The sequence below is a fragment of the Lichenostomus cassidix genome, chromosome 5 (genome assembly GCF_008360975.1).
Source record: "Lichenostomus cassidix isolate B80296 chromosome 5, HeHo_3.0, whole genome shotgun sequence".
NCBI lineage: Eukaryota > Metazoa > Chordata > Aves > Passeriformes > Meliphagidae > Lichenostomus > Lichenostomus cassidix.
The window spans coordinates 22,617,782-22,639,010 of record NC_139486.1 but is presented as its reverse complement, the minus strand read 5'-3'; the positions used below and the strand labels follow the sequence as shown (position 1 = coordinate 22,639,010).

The window sequence follows — 21,229 nt, the reverse complement described above, 5'->3', positions numbered from 1 at the left end:
TTAAGCATTTTGAGATGATGCCACATAAGCAGAAGTATGATGAGGGAGTTTGTTTTGTTTTCAGAAGAGCTTTGGTTGTGCAAGTGCAGTTTGGAAAAACGAAATATCTTCCACATGGGTGATAAAATAGAGCTTAAGTCCTGTCTTATCACAAGGCTGGATTACAGTTTTTCCTTTCACAACTTCTGAACTTTCTGCTTCTTAAAACACTGCAAGGAAGTTATGTAAGCTATGCAGCTATGTACGTTGACATCCTCACTATCTGGATTTCAGTAGGCTCTTCTGATTTTGCTCAGTGGTATGGAAGAAGCATATTCTGGACAGCAGTGTGTATAAAAGTTTACTGTGTAGGAGCTAGCAGTTTCTGCTTGAACGGCACTTCAGTTGGGCATTTTCAATTCTCCTGTAGCCTTTTGTATGGAAAGGCAGCTGGGACCTGTGCTGATAACAAAGGATTGGGAAGCCGATGTGCAATTGGGAGGCACAGGGTGTGAGAAGGGAGTGGCTGCCTGCTCTATCCAGGTTGTCATCTATGAATTATAGGGTTGGAAAGTTCAGCTGCTCCTGTGAAATGTCAGTTACAATTTGGAGGGCACCTGTAGCTAGAAAAGGAGGGAGAACCATAGGACAGAGCCTTGATACACTAACGAGTAGAGGAGGAGGCTGTGTTGCCCACTGCTCTCCAGCAGGCATCTCCGCAAAGGGGTTCCCTGAGTGAATCCAGAGGGAATCTGGAGTCTCTTCTCCTAACTCTCCAAAGTCTTGGCTTGGGAACTTGCTAGGACTGTTGAAATCATGGAGTCTGAAAATCCTGTTTTATTGGTGTTTATCAGTGCATAGATCTTTTGATTGCTACAGTTTCTGCCCACGTGACCAAGCCAGCAGGGTGCTGGTCTCAGGATTTCCTGGGACTCCACCTCATGCTAGGCCTCTTAAAAATTCACATCACTTTTCTCTTCCTCCGTTCCTGATTTGAGTATTTGGTAACAGACCATTTGGTCTGTTTGTGTTCAAGTAGTGTGGATATTCTGTTGACTTGTTCTTTTGAACTCCTGGATCAGTACCAACTGGTTTTGACGCCTCATAGAAGAAATTAGTTGAAATAAATTGAGTAGTATCTTTCACTCATGATGCTTCAGATTTTTGCTATGTGAAGAGGTTCTCTTGATGTGGAAACCTGTAATAAATACCATGTCATGAATGATGGTGGAAGACCTCCCTCTTTCTCGAATGTTCTCGTTCCACACTGATCATCTTTGGGCCCTGCTGTCAGGTTTCCTGATTTTGTTGTATTTGAAAAATTTTGACTTAGTTTGTAAAGCTGTTCTGATGCCTCTTTTGGCCTAATTATGGTTTTACTTTAGCTTGGTCCAGCTTACTGTCATTTTTCTTTGCTTTAAGGAATAATGTCCAGTTTTTAAGCTGGGTGTTTTCTGGTTTTTTTTCTTTCTTTCTTTTTTTTTTTGGTATGTTTTAGTGGTGTGGTTTTTTGGTTGGTTTTTTTTGTGGTTTTGGTTTTTTTTTTACTTAACTGTGGTTCCTTTACTGTGTTCTAAAATATTTTGCTTATATTCTCTAGGCTTACACTGAGCCTCTGATTCAGTGTCTTTGCACAGTCTTAGTGCCACTTGCAAGCATTTAATTTCTTAGGCTTTTCTTCCTAATTTCCACTTAACACACTTCTTTGCGCTTGGGCAGTTTCCTCTTGTGAGTTATATATTGCTGTCGTGCTTTAGAGGGTGTTTCCTTTTTTTGTCACTGCTGCAAGGAAACTGAATTTGAGTGCAGAACCATTCTGTAATATTGATCATAGTCACACTGTTCTGTTTGAGGTCGAAATCACAAATTGTGCTGCCTCTTATAACTTTTCCTCAGAAAAGAGTATTTATGGAATCCAAAAATGCAGTCTCTGCATCATCGCTGTCACGACGCTTATTTAGCTTGCAAGGGCATTGTCAAAATTTCTTACTGTTGTATATTTTTGCTTTTGCAGCATTTCTCTCTCTCTCTCTGTCTTTTAACATTTTAATTGACCTTCTGGATTTGGTGGTCTCCTCTGTCAACATTTATACCTACTTACGGAATTTTATAGGGCTTCTGTAGTCCTGTTGCTGACTTGCAGTTTTCTTTGAGGTGGAGGTCTGTTCCTGCACTCCTCCATCAATCATTCATTTACAATTTTTATGCTCATACACCACTGGTTATCTTCCTTCAGCAGACTCTTAGCAGCTGGCTTCAGACATGTCATTTTCTATTTCAAGACTTTGGGAACATTTATACCATATTCTTAGCTACTTGCTCTTGGTTTTGTTGCCTGTTCTTGTACACACTTGAATATTGAATATGATGTTGTTGTGACTGGTCCCAGCAAAATTCAGGTAGGAAATACATTCCTTCTATCCTGTACCAGTCTCTAAAGAATAAGTCATCTGAACAGTGCACTCTGCTGTAGTTGTTGACTTTCCTGGTAGTGTGTTTAAAAACTACCCCAAAGCCTATTTTAAAAAAAAGTGCCAGCAGCCTGATCTTCTGGGGAGATCCTCAGAGGTCAGGACAGTGTTGAGTGTTTTTGGTGAGAGAATTGAGTGATGTGCCAAATTTTGAGAACAAGCCCATCTATATAGGTATCAGAGACCTATCTGCCTGTATGAATGTTGGAGATGCAAATTTATTAAGAAGGGCTGTACTGTGATCCACTATGACTGATGGTCTCTGTAAGGAGGGTAGCACAGACTTTTGCAGAACTAACCTTATTTTTACGTTGTGTTATTTTCCGTGATGTGCAAAGTGTGGAGAAGGGAGAAATGTTATTTTTCCCTTCCTAAGGCATGTTCTGAATTTTCTCGTTACTTGATCACAGCGTTTCTGTGGGCTGATGGTAATGTGTGTACTGACCTGCTGAGAACCAGGCTAAAAATCTCCTTGTGAAAGGTAATGTAAATACAGTGTAATACTCATCATGTTGTTGTTGAGAGCTTGTCTTCTTTGATAAAAATGGTATGAATAATCCAGGGTCTGTGAGTGTCATTCAGGAAATCTTCAGTTTTAGTCAAGTCAAGGGACCTCATCTTCGTAGAATTAATAGTAGGAGTTGCTCTAAAACATAAAATGCAGCTCCTATTGCTATGATTTTTTTGTCCATTTTGCTACCTAGTTCTTATCAAAGGTAAAATGAATTCCTAATGGATAAAGTTTTTCTTTTTTCGGGGAGGAGAAGAGAGAGGAGAAGATATCCATTTATGGTTAGAAAAATTGTTCAGGAAAATTCTTCTGAAAAGGCAACAAGTAGTCCAAGAAGGTTGGGTAAGTCTGTGACCCACTGGCTAAGTGATGAGTACAGAAGTCCCAGTGAAAGACTTTTAAACAATTTGCAACACAGACTCTCAATACCTTCTCTGCTAGTTATATCAGATAGATCCTTTTTCAGGAAGGAGCGGCTGGAGGGAGACTGGAAAAGATTGAATCTCAGCTGTGGTCCTGGAGAAACTTTTGTCAGAGGTCAGAATCAAGTGTGGATCTCTTCTCTCCTGTTGCTGATTTGCTGCTGTTCAGCAGCTCATGTGGCTAGCATGTGATTGCAGAGAGAAGGAAGCCAAGAAGTACCTAGCACAGGAATCCAGCCTAATTCCAAGAATGAAACAGTGGGAAGACAAAGAGTCAGGTTCCAGACAGGTGTTTGTAAACCTTACTTGGGAAAGGTGGAGGGCACATGGGAGACCTGATATGTAAGAGTCAATAGGACTTTTTCCTTGAATGGAAAGGAGCAATGTTGAGAGTCTCTTCCTCAGAGGTTAAATCTTTAGGAATGCTCTGGAGACAGGAGTGAAGCCCAGGGTGGCTGTGTCCTGTGCTAACCAGGCACACCAGAGTCACAGGCCTGCACTTGGCCTCAAGGAGTGTAGAATAAATGTGCTGCAGGAACAAGCAGGCTTCTGCGCTCTGCCACTGATCTCTGTGAGCTTCTGTGTTTGATGCCATTACTCTTCTGTGCAGCTGCAGGTTTGTGCAGGGAAGGGCGAGGCATGCAGTTTGATGGAGATCAGAGCTTGAAGCCTCTAAACCAGATGATAGTTGTGCTCACTGGGCGTCAGTGGGCAGTGCGGAGGAGGAGAGCTGGCCTGACTCGCTGTGATGAGAGGCTGGGGATAGGCCATGTCTGAACAAAACTGAGCTCTGACAAGTTTAGTCCTGTGTCAGTCTATCTGTGCCATGTGGGTGTTACGAAGATTTATCCTTCCTAATGGTCTTTTAAGTTTCCTTCTAAACTCTTTCACCTCTTGACTTGCTACCTGGGGTGGCACAACTTGGATTTATCTTCAGTCTATGTAACCAAACCTCAAATGTTCTTATTCCCGACAGTGCCTTGAACTGATGGGGCACATCTGTAATCTCTTGGTGGCTCTTCCCACTAGCTCTCTGTGATTTCCCAGCACCAAGAATTAATTTAGCATAGGTATCTGTTGCTGACCCTGACCCAGATTATTCCAGGTCCCAGTGGAGGGCACTGTTTGGCATGGGAGAAGTTTGGCCAGACACGGTTGAAAGTCACCTGTTTGTAAGGTAAATAGGGTGTCTGAGGGGTAGCAGATAGCTCTGTTTGAATCTTAAGCATTCTTCCTGTCTCAAAAATCCACCAGCTGAATGGAGGAGTAGGGATTTTGTGGAGAGTTTTCTGGGACTGGAGGACACAGCTAACTTTTATCCTAATTACTAGATATGGCAAATGAAATATATTTGTTCTAAGATCTTTGTCTTGGCCAGTGAGTGAGTCTTCCAGAATGAGTCTATCAGCATCCCAGAAACATGGAGACATGTCAGAGAAAGCATGCAGAAAGCACAAGGAGGTTTTGCTAGAAGCAGCCAGGGAAATGTGTCTGAGCTAGTGCCTGGGTTACAGGGCTCTTGGGTCTTCTGCTCTGTGTGCTGATGTGCTTCCATGGGGTTTATGGGCTGCACAGTACTCATCTTCCTTAGTCCTTGCTTTCTGTACCCTTCAGAGCAGTTTATCCAGGGACAATTGCTAAGCCACATCACAAAAGCAACCTTGACATCTAGGATATGTGCCATCAACACTTCCTTTGCTTTCAACCTTGATGTTCTTCTAGGTTCTCCTGATGGTCATAAGGTGAGCCTTGTCTTGGGAGGCTGCTCATTTGAAACTGTGTCAAAGTTGGCTGAGCCAGATTAATATCTCACTTATTTGGAGTGGTCAGGTTTCTGTCTTGGCCCTTGCACTTATCTGGTTGGAAAATTGGTTCAACTCGTTAACCCAGGAAATACTGCATTTCATTTTCTGCCATTTATAATGAGCAAAATCGGATTACCAGGTGCTCAGGCCAGCACTGGAGCAGGGGCAAGGTAAGGAGTGGCACATGTGTGTGAACAGCAACATGCATTTGTGGGGAGGTCAGGGCAGGCAAGACCTCCACCTTGATGGAGCCATGGATTCATTCTGCTCAATTCTGTTGTAAAACCTTGCCTTGAATATCCTGACAGTTGTAAATGCAGTGGGGAAACCTCTCTTATGACCTAATGGCAATGGGTATCTGGCTTTTATCTATTAATTTTTGGGCGGTAAAGAAGATTTTCATCTTGGTTGTGAAATTGGATTAGGCTCAGTTGAGCCTGTACTGAGGTGTAGTGTAATGGCAATTTTGTGGTTTCATGTCACGCCTCTGTTTATCCTTTCTCTCTCCTGCTCAGCTCGGCATTGCTGCAGGCTTTCTGGTCCCTCCAGTTTTGATTCCTAATGAGGAGGACGTGGACAAGCTGGCCTACCACATCAGCATCATGTTCTTCATGACTGCAGGTGTGGCATCAGCCCTGTTCATCCTGGTTATCATAGGTAAGGAGGTGGAAGTGTGCACATGAAACCAGATGGGGCTGAGAAGATCAGCTGATATGTGAGGGGAACCTGTGTGCCAGGAAATGGGCTGGGCAAGTCATCTGGGGATGTGTCCTAGCATGCAACTGACAGGGTCATGCAATACCATGTCTTGCTGCTTCAAACCCTTGATGAACAGCACATGTAGAAGGGAGTATAAGTGATTGTGAATGAGCCTGCCAAATTGTTAATTTTGTCCATTGCCTGCATAAGCCAGCCATGAGCAAGTTCTTTAAAAAACAACAGAAATCTGGAAAGTTTCATAGTCATCTTTGCTGCAAACAGGGTGCTGGGCCTTGGGTTATGTCTGAGACCTGACAACCCCTTCAGAGTAGAGAGAAAGAGGCAGATTATGTGGCATCACAGGAACAAGCTGTTCCCAGTTGTGAGTGGAGAGAATAAAGCATTACCAATAGTAGCAGGACACTAGAGGTGCAATTCCCCTGATTAACACCTGAAGTAGAAGCCAGATCTTTAGCATGAAAGACTGGCATGCTCACTGGAGGGCAGAGTTTATTTGCTGAATTCCATGCAATTTTTTTGATAGGCTCCTCTTGCCAGTTTGTTCATGTTGCTGATGGCTGAATCAGATGTAGATTTCAAAGAAAGTGGGGCAGGGAATAGGCAAGGTACAAAAATGCCTGTCTAGCACCTGGCACAGCAGTATTGCCTGTGACTAGGCTTTCTGGATGCTACTTTAATGCTAGTAAGGGACAGCAGATGGCTTGGCCTGAAATAAATCTTGGCATAGGTTATTGTGCCCTGGGCAGTGGGCACTGCAGAGCACCAGGCCACCTGTGTCAACTGACTTGTCCTATTCTGCTTTGTCATTTGTAAATCCACATAACACTTTTCCAGCTGGCTGGTTATCTTTCTAGAGGCAAAGGCATTAATTGTCCTGAGAACTCTTTTGTTGCTGCCAGATACTGCCTAAACAAAAAGCTGATTGAAAGCAAGGTGTTTCCCTAGTGGCAGGAATAACTGTTGGAAGAGAGCTGTGTTTTCCTGTTCCTCCATAAGGTCATGCGTGAAGGTCAAAGCTTAAGGACAATGGTGTGTTTCATTCACTTGGTTCTACTAGCCCTTCTGCCATCCATCAAATGGCAGTGTGTGCTCAGGCCTCTCAACTGCACCACTACAAACAGAGGTACTTTGTGTCTGTTTTCAGTCTTCAAGGAGAAGCCCCCTAACCCTCCAAGCCGAGCTCAGGCCTTGATCCAGTCAAGAGTGACTGCAGAGTATTCCTACGTGCAATCAATCCTCCGTCTGCTTCGCAATGCCAACTTTTTATTGCTTATGGTCACTTACGGTAAGGTCTGGCCTTTCTTTTTGTGCCATTATCACTGCTTCTCCCTCCCTCTCTATGCTCTGCTAAAGCAGTAACTGGCTTGAGTTGTTTTAGGGAAGCATAAGGATAGCTCCCCTGTGCTGCCACAGACCAGGAATCCTTATAGCCCAGTACTCTTCAGCAGTGGTTACCAGCAAATTCAGTGGGGAAGAACGAAGGGAAGGCAAGCACACAGAGGATGATATACCCTTACAACTGTTCTCCCAGTCTTTGACTGTTTGCTCTTCAGGGGATTTCCTTATCTGTTCTTTTTTTCTAGTTGTTTAGGTAGGTGCAGTGAACCTAAGTGCTTACCTAAGAAATCTGTGGAAGCATCTGAGTGCAAGTCACAGCACTGTGTGAAAGTCATTTCCCAAGGCAAGGATATGACTGCCAGGCACTTCTGTAGAGATCATGTGGGGTATGCAGATATACAGACTTCGTCAGCTTCCTAGGCAGTCCCTGTGAAGCAACTGGAAGGAAGAACTGTAGAACATCTTATGCCATCCTTGCACACTGAATTTGCTGCTTGCTTCTCTTCAGCAGTCCGGGTCTATTTCTTTGAGGGCAGTGTGATGTGTTGAATCTACTCCCTGATGCTGAATTGGCATATGGAAAAGTGTTATTCTTGTTAGCGGAAAGGCCATTGTGATCTGTGCATGTCTGCATAATAGGGTATACTGTAGCCAGCTAGTCTGTGGGTAGTTTTATCCTCACTCTTCCTACCAGCTTGCCATGGAAGCTCCTCAGTGGGACAGCTAAATATTGCTGAAAGTTCTGTGTGTTCTGCCAGCAATTGTATCTGAAAGACCATGTGGATGAGTAGGCAGGTTGGAGAGAGTGAGATGGTGGTTTTGTACTTGCTGAGGATGCTAGTGGTCTTTGGAGTTGTTGGAATCTCTGCTCCCTTCCCTTCTCAGTGCAGTAGACTTCTAGAGATGCCCTTCTCAGATTGCCCTTAAACTCTGCTGGTTTGCATTGCAGCTGCTGGGTTTGGCTTTTTTTTTTCCCTCCATAGTACATAATGCTCTCTCAGAAAGTGCAGACAGAAAAACCTGTCAGGCACACTGTGTCTAAAGTTGGATTGTATCATCTACTCAGTTCACACCTACCCTTCAGGATAAAGAAAGCAGAAAGCATTTGCTCTAATAGGTGTAAACAATTCCTAGAGTTGAGAGGAGGGCTCTCACTACAAAGAGCATGTTTAGAATCTGACCTTCCTGGGTTAATTCTTTTCTGGCAGTCACAAACAGTGTGGAAAATCCATTCAGTGGCTCATAATTCATTTTTTCTTGCTGCTGGTCTGTGCATTTATTCTCTTCCTTTCTGTGTCAGCCTCATGCCAATCTCCAGCTTGACTTGAGATGGTGACTGTTACTCAGAGAGGGAACTATGCAGTGAAACTTCTTTTTTTTTTAACTTGTCTGGGTTTAAAATGGGGACAGTTTTTCCTACTCAAGTCAAAAGTTACGTTGGCCAAAATGTAAGACATCTGCAGCCACATGAGTGCAATTGAGTCATCCTGCTTAGCTAACACAGAGATATCTGCAGCCTGTCAGCTTTTGTGTTAGTGTAGCATATGTCAGGGGAGAGAGGGGCAAACCTACTGCTTGTTCATCTCTCCTGGCTGTAGAAAGAATGGGGATCCTTCCACAATGCCAGGTCAGAACAGGTCTGCAGACCTCTAAAGTCTTGGTATTATCAGCAGCCAACAATTCCTTCCTTATGGCAAGACTTGCAGTGCTGGAAACAGTGGTGGCACTGCTATGTCAGTGCTAGTGAACTGTTTTTCAGGAAAGCTCTCAGAGAACCTTTTCCCTAAGGCTGCTGACATTGCTTCCATAAAGCTGTGGCATAATGTGGAATGGACATTAAGGAATTCCAAGTCTATGGGGTTGAGCTCTGCATTGGTGAGCACATTGCTGGTGGGAGGCAGTAGGCAGAAAAAGGGTGGAAAATTCTGGGAAAGACTGGTAAAATGGGAGTGATGAGACGGTCTTAAAGACTCAGCATTTGGAATGGTGATGGGGTAGTGAGGACGAGGCAGGGCAGTGAAATCTGCATAAGGAGCCATTGTTGGGAAGGATTACAGGGGTGAACAGGAGAGAGACCAGGAGTCTGGCATGTAGATAATAGGCTGCCTACCTGTGGGAGACCTGGGTTCTAGTCTGAGGCTTAGTAAGGGCTCCTTTTGGAACTGCAGGCAATAAACTTTCCTGTTCTGGCATCTATAAGAGACACAGGTATCAACACCATTTTTCTACATTCAAGAAAACCATGCTAACTAGGTAAAGAATCAGGTGGTGCTGGACCTTCAGATGTCCTACTCCCAGCTAGTTCTGGGCAAATGGCCACTTTCCCTTTGGAGACAACCATTACCTGTTTTATGGACATTCAAACAGAAGCTTCTCTGAGCAACTGTGACATATAAAGTGCCAACAACTTTTCTCAGCCCTCACATATGCAAATTTGACACATTGTCTTGATTCTTAGAATGTTTTGCCTGACTCTGGTGCCAAGTGTTGCTGCCGACTCTTACTTTCTGCCCAGCTTGGGAGCAGGGGCACTTCTGTCTCTTGCATGCATCACAGAGCTGCTGTAAAGCTGGTTACTGGCAGCATCAGGTACAAGCGCAGCATCTGGCTGTCTTCACAAAGCTGCTGTCCTCTTGGCTGGGTGAGAAAAAGAGGTGCGCAAATGAGTGGTTAATGTTTATGCCCAGCTTTGGAGTGAAGAAGCAGAAGGACTGTGCTGATCTGCCATGTTCTGGCACTGCAGCTTGTGGTGTCACCTAGTGAGTGGGTGCTCCAGAGATGGAGATAGGATGAGGCTGAATTAGGGTCTGTTAACTGTTTTGCCATAGCCAAGTGTTGCAAAGAGACAGCTTTCAAGGCTGGAGGGTGCCTCCTTGCTGTGAGGTCTCCAGTTGTTCTCCCTCATCTCTGGCTGCTAGCCCTGCTGGAGTTTCCAGCCTTCGTGAGTAACTCTTGGTAAGGATTGGGTAGATTCTCCTGCCTAAAGAGCATGTCACTCAACTTACTAGCCTCTCCTGTAACTTTCTGACACATGATTTTGAAGGAGGAAGCATTGTCACAGGCAATATTTGGGCTCACTTGCTTAAGAGTCTTAGTCTGTTGTCTGTGCCATACAGCTGTGGAGTGAGCTTTGCTTAATCATAGAATGGTTTGGGTTAGAATGGATCTTAAAATCATCTAGTTCTAACCCCCATGCCATGCACAGGGACACCTTCCACGAGACCTGGTCACTCAGAGCCCAGTCCAGCCTGGCCTTAAACACTTCCATGTACACCTTGGGGCAGCCTGTTCCAGAGCCTTGACACCCTCACAGTAAATTGTAATGTTGTCAGAGATGGTGTGTGAAAAAAGTGTGATGCACCCTATAGCTACCAATGTTGTGGCTCTTCATAGTGCTGTGTAGTGCAACAGTATCCTGTGTTCAGTGGAAGACTGGGCTGGGTGCAGGATTGCTGAGTATTTAAGGATCAGGGGAGCTAGGAGACTTCAGGGTTAGGAGAACTCAGGGGTTTGTTCCCTCTGTCTAAGCTCTGCCCACTAGACTGTACTTCTGTATCCTGTGAGTTTCTGCTTTTAGCTGAGACTTCAAGAGGTGAAGTAGGAAATGGGAACTTGACATGTATCTGTTTTGTCAGAATTTCAGGCATCTATGCCAGACTTCTTAAACCCATGGCTCCTTGTGGAGTCTAGAGATGTGTGAGCAGCAGTGGTGAAATCTGTCCCCTTCCCTCCACCCATCAGGATCACTGAAGCCTTGAAGAGAAACCAACTGCAAATGTAAATGACTTTCTGAGAAGAAAGCTGTGCTGACTGTTACAGACCTCATCCACTTGGGGGAGGTTTCTCAGTATCACCCAAGGTGAGAGTGTAGCTGTTGCAGTACTGCTGGTCCAGTGCACATGTGTATGTTCTTGCCTGCTGTAAGCAAGGCTGTTGGGTTTCCTGCCCTTTTGAGAAGGCGTTTAACCAATGAGAGTTGCATATAAGATGGAGTAGTGTCTGAATAGCGCTTGACCAGTATCAACCCAACAGTTTCATTCTCACCTTGGGTGATACTGAGAAACCTTCACCAGGTGGCTGAGGCTTTTAACAGTTAATATAACTTCTCTTTCTGAAATACAATTACTTTCACGGGTGTTTTTCAGGCCTCAGTGATACCTTTTAAAATGCAAGACTTTTCCCATGCAGATACACACCCCAGGTGCCTGAGGGTAGTGCTGTCTGTGCTTCACCAGTCAGCTCTGCATCTACTTCTGGCTTTTCTTGGCTTGGAGAGAATGTTATTTACCGGCTGTCAGCAGGGAGAATGCTGTCAGGCTCTCCTCTGGAAGGAAAACACACAGGTCATTGACACTGTTGTTAATTGAATTCCAGGTCCTTGTTCACGGTGCAATGCTGAGGCAAGTGCTTTTTTAGTATTTTGACTTGGCTAGAGGTGGAGGAGAAAATTGCAGTTCTAAAGATGGGTTTGGCTGTGAGAGAGAGTTGAGACCCCATGAAGGAGTTGCAAGACCTTTCAGTATCAGAAATGTGCACAGCCCATACTCTAGCTGCTTAGGTAAGAACCATCCTGAAGCTGCAGGGTGCTTCCTCCTGCATGCTGGGGCCTGGATGTGAGTCTGCATTTCCTTCAGTAACCCATGTCTAGCCAGTCTGGCTCACTTTCCTGAGATTCTGCAGCCTTGTTTTGGACCTATGGTCCCAAAGATTTCTCTCTCTGCATTTCTACCCTTTCACAACCCAGCAGGAGAGTAGCAGGCTCTGAATGTGGTGCATTTTTATCCCCTTCTCAGGTCTGAATGTAGGTTGTTTCTATGCCTTGTCCACTCTGCTGAGCCGTATGGTGATCCATCACTACCCAGTAAGTGCATCCAACCCTCATGGCCCTCTGATGCTTGCTGTTGTTCAGCACTGGCTGCTAAAGGAGAGTCTGTGAGAAAGGCAATGCCACAGCACTGATGGCTGGCTCTAGCACAAGTTGGCTGTTCCTTTTTTTCCCTTATGCTACCCCGTGTAAAAGCTGGTGAGCTCTAGAAAAGACAGCTCCTTTGCACCTTAAATGAAAGCATTTACTTCTGTGAAAATCTTCCAGCAATTTCCTCTCTTTGTTCCTAACTGGGATTTCTACTGGGATATCTGTTCCAGGAGGCTGCCCATGCTCATGCTCTGGTGGCAAAAGGGTGGGGTGCCTCAGTACCTGAGCTATTATACAGCTTACTGTCAGTGCTGTGTGCCACAGAGCTCCTTTCTGTGCTGCCTTATAGCGAGTCCCTATATTTCCCAGTCAGTCTGGCCCAAATCCTAACACCAGACACTAAGCTTTATAGAGTTTATGCTAATTCCTCTGAGAGTATCTGCTCACACTGGCCAGTGCACACCTTTTTCTCAGGGCTGGCTCTGAGACAATTGCCAGACCACTTTTTTCCACGGACCAGAAAGCACTGGCTCATAGTGAGCCCAACAGTGGTCTTGCGAAGGCTAGTAATGGTTAGTGTGTTACAGCAGAAAACATGTATGAAGACAAGCTTTGGTGTCTCTTCCTCTTGGTTTTCTGCACTTTGCTTTTTGTTGAATATGACTTAGCTCCTGCATTTGTATGAGTGTGTATGTGTCTCACCACAGGGGGAGGAGGTGAATGCTGGCAGGATTGGACTGACCATTATACTGTCGGGAATGGTTGGGGCTCTGATCTCCGGCATCTGGTTGGACAGAACCAAAACCTACAAGTAAGTCCCTTGTTTGCCTCTGAGCCCTGGTGACTGTGCTTTTCCCCCATACTATGCAAGGAGCAACTCTGTGCAGTTGCAAGGTGGCAGTCTGGAGACTAAATCACTGGTAGGATTTCTAGGGAAAAAAATAGCGTTCTTCAGAATCCAATTAGTTTAAAGTGAAGTTTGGAGCTGTGTGTTAGCCTGCACTGGGCCCATACAAGGTCTGGTGTGAGTGGTCACTAGGGAGGCTTGGAGAGAAGATGAGATGGCCCAGTAACTGCTTTGTCAGGGATGAGAGAGTTCTTGGCACAAGCAGAATCAAGACTGTACCAGACCATTTCTCAGCCCTTACAAACCAGCCTCTGTGAATTTTTGTCCAGCTTAATGAAAGGCACATTGAATTCAGTGCCCAGAGGCATTGTGTTGATGGCGTGTTGCTGTATTTAGGGCACGCATAAGGGTTATTGGGGTTATGGGTGGATGATTCTGTGTTTGTTGCCCAGTGAATTGGGAGGGCAGATCTGGCCAGCATACCTTGCCATCTGCAAAGGGACAGTTAAGAGTCTTTGCTTGTTCTGCAGCTCCTGGTGCTCAGAAACTTGGATCTCACTGAAACATCTCTGTAGGATGTATGAGGGGATGGAAAGAGTCTCTTGTGTCTTGTACTGGGATCCATGTAATCAGCTCTTTGGTTTCTCTTCCGGCTTTGAGAACTGTGCTATAACCTGTTGTCTGAGCAGGTTGGGTGAGAGGGAACCCTAGTGGTGATGTGGTGCTAATGACTTGAAAGCAATTTTAGGGTTTTTTTCCTTGCAGCAGCTTTTCATCTGGGGGAGTCCTACTGCCATTATCCTACCTTGTATCTTGGGCCAGAAAAGCACATTCTCATTATAGACAGTTTAGATTAATCTGGCAAGCTGTGAGCTTGCAACTTCTGAAGTGGCCTCTGGCCCTAGCTGTAAAGTACAGGGATCAGAAATAGAAAATTGGCTTCTCCAATTAGAAAGAATGGTAAGAGAGGACTCCTGGGTGCTGGGAAAGAGGAGCCAGGTGACTAATACAGAGACTGGCAGGTTGTTAGTTGCTGTGTCTAGATGGTTGTGTGGCAGAGTAGTTTTCCTATGGGAGTCCTGGGAAATAGAAACACAGCTGTTAAAACTGTACTAGCTGACCATACAGTGTGACTTGTGTCTCTTTCTAGCCCAGAGCTGGTGGTAAGGTAGCTTCAGCTGGCACTGCTAGACTGGATGATCTTCATGGTACTGCATAAGTGAGGTTAGGTTGCAGCATGAAGGCTTGAAGTGTGTTGTGACTCACCATACAGAATTGGGACTTAAAATTTGGTACAATGGGAGAGAGAAAAAACCACAAACCCTGTATTTGTTTCATGTCCCCTCCTTCCTTGGAGGGATTGCATAGGTAATTGTTAGAGCTGGCTAACAGTGCAGAAAAATAGGGGGTCTGTAGGATAAACTCCATGCCATCCATGGAGTTTATCGTACAGACCCCAGGACCTGTTGGGGGATAGTTTTAGCCTTAGGTGAGGAAAGACCCTGCTAAGAATTTGTTCTCCATTACAGCCTACAAAATGGATTTCTGTGAAATTGGCACTTTTTTTTTTTTCCTGAGTGCTACATAGTCTTTATTTAGCCCCATTTAAAAGTCTATTTAAAAAAACTGTCAAGATGCCAGATGTTTTAGGTGGGTACCCTCCCCCTTCCCTCTGTTGCTGAGATAGTGGCAAGAATAAAATGGTAAGCACATGAAAATCAGGAAGGAAAGATATCAAGTCCTTTTTTTAGTCAGCTTGGAGAGAGAGGGAAGCAAATGAATGGGATCCAGCTGTGACTGAGGGGAGCAGGGGAAGGTTAACAACAGAAGGAATTGCAGAGCTCTACATGTGTGTTTGATCTTTACTGTACCATCAGCAGTTCCTTGAAAGGGTGAGGCTGTGCTAAGTCAGGCTTTCCCCATCTGTCATGCTCGGGCACCAAATGGCCTTGCACTCTTGCTTTTATTTGGCAGGCAAGTCCCTGCAGCAGCCCCTGCACTGTTCTTGTTTTTGGAATAGCAGGCGCAAATTTGGTCCATACAAATAAGTACACGAGTTATGAAGTGATGAGCGAGCAGTGCCGGAACTGGGGTTGTCTCTGGTGGTATGGCTTGTTGAGAACAGCCCACCTCTTTGAATCATAGAATCGGGAGAAGACCTCTGAAGTTTTGACATCAAGTTAAATGGGGCTCCATGTTCATCCTTCAGGTTCCTGGCTCAGAGGACAGATGCCGTTGTGACACCTGGAGACTGCTGGGTGTATTGCTATTTGTAGGGGAGTCCGGCTCACAATGAGGTGTCTGGGGACTGAATTAAACATCACTTCTCTTTGGCCATGCTTTTCTTTTAAGTGCAGTGTTCACATGGCCTTAGGTCCAGCTGGTTGCAGTCAGCTCTGCTTTGATTGCTGCATCTCTGTAAGGCACGATGTCAAAAATATCCATCTCTCTCCATTGACTAGGCAGAGGACCACAAGTGTCTCTGTGTTTTAGGTGTTTTAGGTCTGTACAGATCCAAAGTGCATTAAAATCTGGGGGAGGGAGGAAAGACTTGGATAATGGAGAATGGGATGCTTGGGTCTCTTCCACTGAAATGTGAGTGCTCTCTCAACCTAGCCTGACCTTCAGTTTGGGCATTCTTATTGTAGCCCTTTTCCAGGTTAGTCCTTGTGTAGTGGATATGTCTTCACCCCGTCCTGCCATATGTCTTACATAAATAATTTACAAAGGCTGTCCTTTATTCTGACCATCATACAGGAAGAAAGTGGCATAAAACTGAATGCCAAAGGATGAGGGTGTGGTGAAAACCAAAGCAGTCTTCTCCAATTCAGCCCTTTCTCCAGCATCTGACACCTGTGTCTTCAGCAATGAGATCCTTGTGGGAGCACAGGAACAAGGCCTTTATTCAGGGTCATGTGCAGCCTGGAATGTGCTGTCCTCATGGCAAAGACTGTCATCCCCATCCATACAGCAGAGCATCCTGGAGCTGCACACAACATGCCTCACCCCACCTCCTACTCCCAGCTTGTTCATTTGTTGCTTCAGATGTTGCTTGACTGTAGTGTTTTTGCAGCTGCAGTCCCCTCTGAGTCTTGTCCTGTCACTTTTGCTTTCCTCATCCAAGTGACCTTATGAGACAAGGCTGGGCTGGACCATACCAATTCCTTACTCTGAGGCTTCTTCTGGAGTTGACTGAACAGCAGGAGTTGTGTTCTTCATTTCAGCCCTGTTCCCTGCTGGTGCTGGCCCTGTCTGGCTTTTTCCCCAATGTCTCTTTTTTCTCACAGTCCCTTGTGTAAGCTCTTTATTCTGCCTCTTCAGAAGGTTAGGGAATGTGACTGGGAGGGCAAATGAATGTCAGGGCAGGTTAGGTTCATCTAAGTGACAAGCATGTCGGGTCCTGCACAGATCTCCCTCTGGCTCTGCCACAGAGACTTGGCACTGGTGCCTTCGTAGCAATGCTTCTACATGGGTGCACTAGGCTTCCTTTCCCCACCCCAGAGCACAGGGCTGGGTTAACCCCAGTTTTCCTAAGGTGATGCCTAACTTCCAGCCTGTACTGGATGCCTAACTTCCAGCCTGTACTCACTGCACTAATCAGCCTGTTAAGTAGACAGTTTCTGTTCCAGACAATGAAAATTGTCAGTCCCTGTAGAGCCATCATGGGAGCAGGTTGCTAAAAACACCAGAATGCAGTGCTGCTGTCCTCTGTGAATCTGCTTCTCCTTCTTTGTGCTTTTCTCACTCCCATGAGATTTACGGCTATGATAAGAGGCTTATTAAGCTAAAGCTGGGCATTTTTCCATACCCTGGTGCCCCTAGGGCCACAGAGTGTTCTTGTCTTCTGGTGAACAGGGTGTCAAAGGCCACTTCCTGAGAACACCCTGCCTTGGTGTCTTTGCCCAGGGGTTTCTTTGTTTCCCTAGGCACGAGTGTCTATCAGTATCTCAGTTAAACCTTCTTAAAAACTTTGTGTATTTCTTGCACTGCTGAGCACTAAATCTCATTTTCTTGTCATGAGTGGCATGCTTGGAGGAGCAGGGTTTTGCTAAAGTCCGGTTTGGGAGAAGTCTGCTTGTGTGCTTAAGACTAGTTCCTGCAGCAAGATTTGCATTCAGCGCTGTCTGTTCAGGTCCTGTGAGGGGCTATGGTGAGCAGGCAGCAGTTCATGGCTTCAGGGCACTTCCTGGTCTGTGATTCCCATAGCACTCAAGCCCATGGTCTTGTTCTTTCACAAAGGTCTGTTGATTCATTTTGTCTTGCTACAGCCTAATGATTCAGGGATGTCAGTGAGGAAAACTTGCTAGATGAGGTACCCATGGAAAGATCACTTTCTCCATTTTGTCCTCTACGTAGTTCAGTTTCAGTGAAGAGCACCTTCAAGAGCTGCCTGCAGCTATGAGTCTGCCTGCTCTAGTTCTCAGTGGGGCACAACATGTTCTGGGAACTTCCCTCTTGCAGCTTGATTAATGACATAGCACCAATGGGAAACAAAGTCCTGACCACATCTGGTCACCATCTCATTCATCACCTTTGTCTGGAGAAGAGTGCCATAGTACAGAACTGTAATTCTAGCTTTGAATTCCTTTCATTGTCATCGTTTTCCTCCACGGCTGCTTATTAAGGCATGGGAGGCATAAAAGCTCATGGGAGATACTTGAGGAACCTGTATTGTGCAGAAAAAGACTTTTACTTGCAACTCTTTGTGGGACTGCTCTCTGTCTGCTCAGTCTTTCAGCTCTTCTCCTTCTGCAACCTCTAGGTTCTGTGCCAGCCATGTAGCAGCTCTGTGCAATGGATTATAACAGAAGTGAGCAGCCCCTTTATGCTGCTTTCACAGATCAATTTTTTCCTCAGTGAAACATTGGAAAGAACATATTCTAGAAATGATACAGCATTGGAGGTTAAGGGATTTAACTACTCCTTTGAAACGCAACAAAATTACTCACCACAGCAAAATGTTGTTTAGCCTTTCAATACATTAAATGTTCTTGGTGAACCTTGTGTATGGATCAATAGCTGAAGCCTGAAATTAGCTTCTCAGGCCTGTATTTAGATAAGAATTGATGCATGAGCATGAGCCCCACTGACTGCAGTCATTGCAGCAGTGAGGGACGACAGAACCTTAGCTGGAACAGACTGGATTTATCTGTAGTAATTCAGTGTGCTGGAAACATTTTCTTACACATTGTAATACTGACTGCCTGCTTGGGGTTGGATTTTTGACAGTGGTCATCTGCATTAAAAAGGAAAAGTGAAAATAGTTTGAGATTTAGTTTCTTCAGTAGAATTGTAGGAACTGATATCAAAAACATTCTTTAATGGATTAAGACTTAAATCTGGGAGAAAGTACACAAGTAGCTTGTGGTAATACATTTAATTTCTTCCTAAAAGACAATGATCGAAAGGTTTTATCAACTCTGATAACTGTTCTGCTTTCAAAATCCTGGTGGAATTTCAGTCAGGTAAAATATTTACCTTTTCCCTCCTTTCCCTCCTTTCCCTCCTTTCCCTCCTTTCCCTCCTTTCCCTCCTTTCCCTCCTATAAACTATATACTGTGAAGACCTACTGCTACCTCTTGTACTAGAAAGTGCCTTGTTTTTTAAATATGGGAAGGGTTTTCTTGGTGTCTAGTCAAGGATAACAATTGCTAAATGTTGCGGTAAAAGCTGGCCTGGGCTGCTGCATCTCGCAGTACTGAGTCCACTGGTCATCCTTGCGTGGCCTGGCTGCAGGTTTGGCTGTTCCCAGGATCTGTCTGGCATGCTTCCTGAGCACAGGGTATCTTTGTCTCCTTTGCACAGACACAAGAGCTTGTGGCTCAGCTGCTGTTGGCTGTGGAACTAGCACTGTCCCTGCTAAATGCTGACATGGCTTGAGGGTGAAGCTGTGAGGGCAACCTGGCTTTCATGTCAGCTTTCCAAATGCAGCAGGTAGTTTGAACAACAGAAAGGAGCAGCAATTAAGGCTGTTTTGGACAGCACTGAAAAATACAGGCCCATAAGACTCTAGCAGTGCTGACACGCTGACACTTCTTTCCTTTATGTTCCTGCTTGAGAGTGCTTGATCTCCTTGGCTTCTGCTTATAAGTAAGCATGTTCAAATCATTACATTACAGAGGATGCTTAAGAAATATTAATGATCTCTTTAATTGGCTCTTGTTCCCCCCCTCAAGTGGCAGGTACCCATATATGACCAGGCTCCTTTCAGCCTGTGGTAGGATCTTTCTTCTTCTGCTGCCCTGCTTTGTGTGCAGGTCCTTCTGTGCTCTCTGTCAGTCCAGTTCCTCTCTCTGAGTGTCAAGAGAGCTGTGAAAATTAAAATCTTTTTTTGTGTGGCACCATGTGCCACAAGCTTTACCAAGATCTGTGGGCAGAAAGGAGGACTGGGTTAAATAAAACCCTGACTGGATTAAATAAAATCCTTATTGTTTTTTCTTGCAGGCAGACAACACTAGTTGTCTATATCATGTCTCTGGTGGGAATGATAGTCTACACCTTCACTCTGAGCCTGGGCCGCCTCTGGGTGGTCTTTGTGACTGCTGGCTCGCTGGGGTGAGTTCATATGCAGGCTGCTTTCCTCGACATGTGAACTGCTAGGGGATGAGCAGGGAGGCAGAACTTCTGCTGTGGGAGGCATTGTGGAGAGCCATAGCATCTGTATGGCTCCTGCATGGTTTAAGGACAAAACGATCTGCCCTTCCTATCTCTCACTTTTATGTGTTTCATTAGTCAGGGACATTATTGTGACCCTGCTCAGCTGCAGCTGTCTTAATTGTTCCAGGTAATCAAGTGGAAGCATTTGGAAAGTAAGTGGTACCCACAGCCCCATAGATGATCAGTGAACAAGAGTGAAAAATATGTGGGCTGCCGTGGCTATTTGTGCTGACAGTGATGCCCCTTAGAGTTATGGTCTACACTGTGCCTCTTCTGTCTTCCTTCTGGCAGTTGCCAAGTCGTCCTTTCTGTGTACTTCTTTACAGGTTTTTCATGACAGGATACCTTCCCCTAGGCTTTGAGTTTGCTGCAGAGTTGACATACCCAGAATCAGAAGGAACATCATCAGGGCTCCTTAATGTCTCGGCACAGGTAGGTGTGCTGTTTTCCCTTTGCTTGCCTCTTTTTAGGCAAACAGATGAAATTGTAGTTCCAAGCCTAGAGTGCTATTTCTTGTCTGTTATTGGTGTAATGTAGTGCAGATCTAAGCACCCTGGGACCTGGCTTTTTGAATGATGTTCCTCATGGCATTTCTCTAGTTGCACCCATTCTGTTTCTGTTTAAGAAAATACATCAGGATGCCAGTCATCCTTGCCTTTTCCGATATAGCTCCTAACAGTCTAGGACCTGGCTCATCTCCAGTGAGAGATGAGATTCCAGCCTTTAGGGTCATCTGTCATCCCATGATCTGCAAGGAGGTGCCTCTGGATGTGTTTATAACCGAACTTTAATGTTGCTAGGCCAACTGTTTGGCTGGCTTGTTTGCTCTGATACTTTGGTGAAGATGGAAAACAGTTTGGGCTGCTTTATAATAACAGTACAGCTTGACGTTATCTTTCTTTGTAGATTTTTGGTATTGCCTTCACCATTGGCCAAGGCCAAATCATGGATCGCTTTGGGACAAAGGCAGGAAACCTTTTCCTTTGTTCATTCCTGCTCCTGGGGACTGTCATTACAGGTAATTAAAATTTTCAGTGTTTTTCTGCTCTGAGTTTGCCTTGGGCTTGGCATATTAATTGCAGTGCCTGCAGCAAATGGCAGAACCAACACAGCAGTCGCATAGCAATGCTGTTGTTCTTCTTTAAGCATCTGGTCTGTGTTACAAAGAAGAGCCAAGGCTTTTTGCCCTGACTCTGGCTGGGGTCTTGAAGTTGTACCTTTTACATGCTGCAATAAAGAACCTCTATTCTGCCTATTTAAAAAGTGCTCTCAGCCGTATCCAGGAGAATGGTTTCCCTTGCTCAGTGTAGTGTGTTCCTGTCCATTCTGGGGCTTCTGCTGCTCCTTTGAGTCCTGGGGAAATTGATTTGGGTGCTTCATGATGACTTAACTGCCTTCACATCTCTTTTCCTCTCTCTGTTCCAGCATTTATTAAGGCTGATCTCCGAAGACAACAGGCCAATTTGGAAAAAGAGCAGACAGTGAGTAAAACCCCCTTCAATCCCTGCTGTGCCCCTGCTATTAGCTCAGAACAACACTCAACCTCTCGCCTTTCTAGGAAAGG

General features: G+C 45.1%; 1 protein-coding gene across 4 annotated transcripts in view; it reads left to right on the top strand.

The window, feature by feature from the left end:
• FLVCR2 (FLVCR choline and putative heme transporter 2) overlaps positions 1-21,229 on the top strand; it is a 33,393-nt gene that overhangs the window by 5,785 nt on the left and 6,379 nt on the right. For 3 of the 4 annotated variants that reach the window (XM_085061721.1, XM_085061719.1, XM_085061718.1), the window contains exons 2-9: positions 5,704-5,845; positions 7,053-7,193; positions 12,040-12,107; positions 12,869-12,972; positions 19,453-19,563; positions 19,992-20,097; positions 20,572-20,683; positions 21,091-21,146. In XM_085061721.1, coding sequence (XP_084917847.1) covers positions 5,704-5,845; positions 7,053-7,193; positions 12,040-12,107; positions 12,869-12,972; positions 19,453-19,563; positions 19,992-20,097; positions 20,572-20,683; positions 21,091-21,146 — 840 coding nt within the window. Of the gene's footprint in view, positions 1-5,703; positions 5,846-7,052; positions 7,194-12,039; positions 12,108-12,868; positions 12,973-19,452; positions 19,564-19,991; positions 20,098-20,571; positions 20,684-21,090; positions 21,151-21,229 lie in introns of all 4 variants that reach the window. The other variant, XM_085061722.1, reaches the window with a different exon arrangement.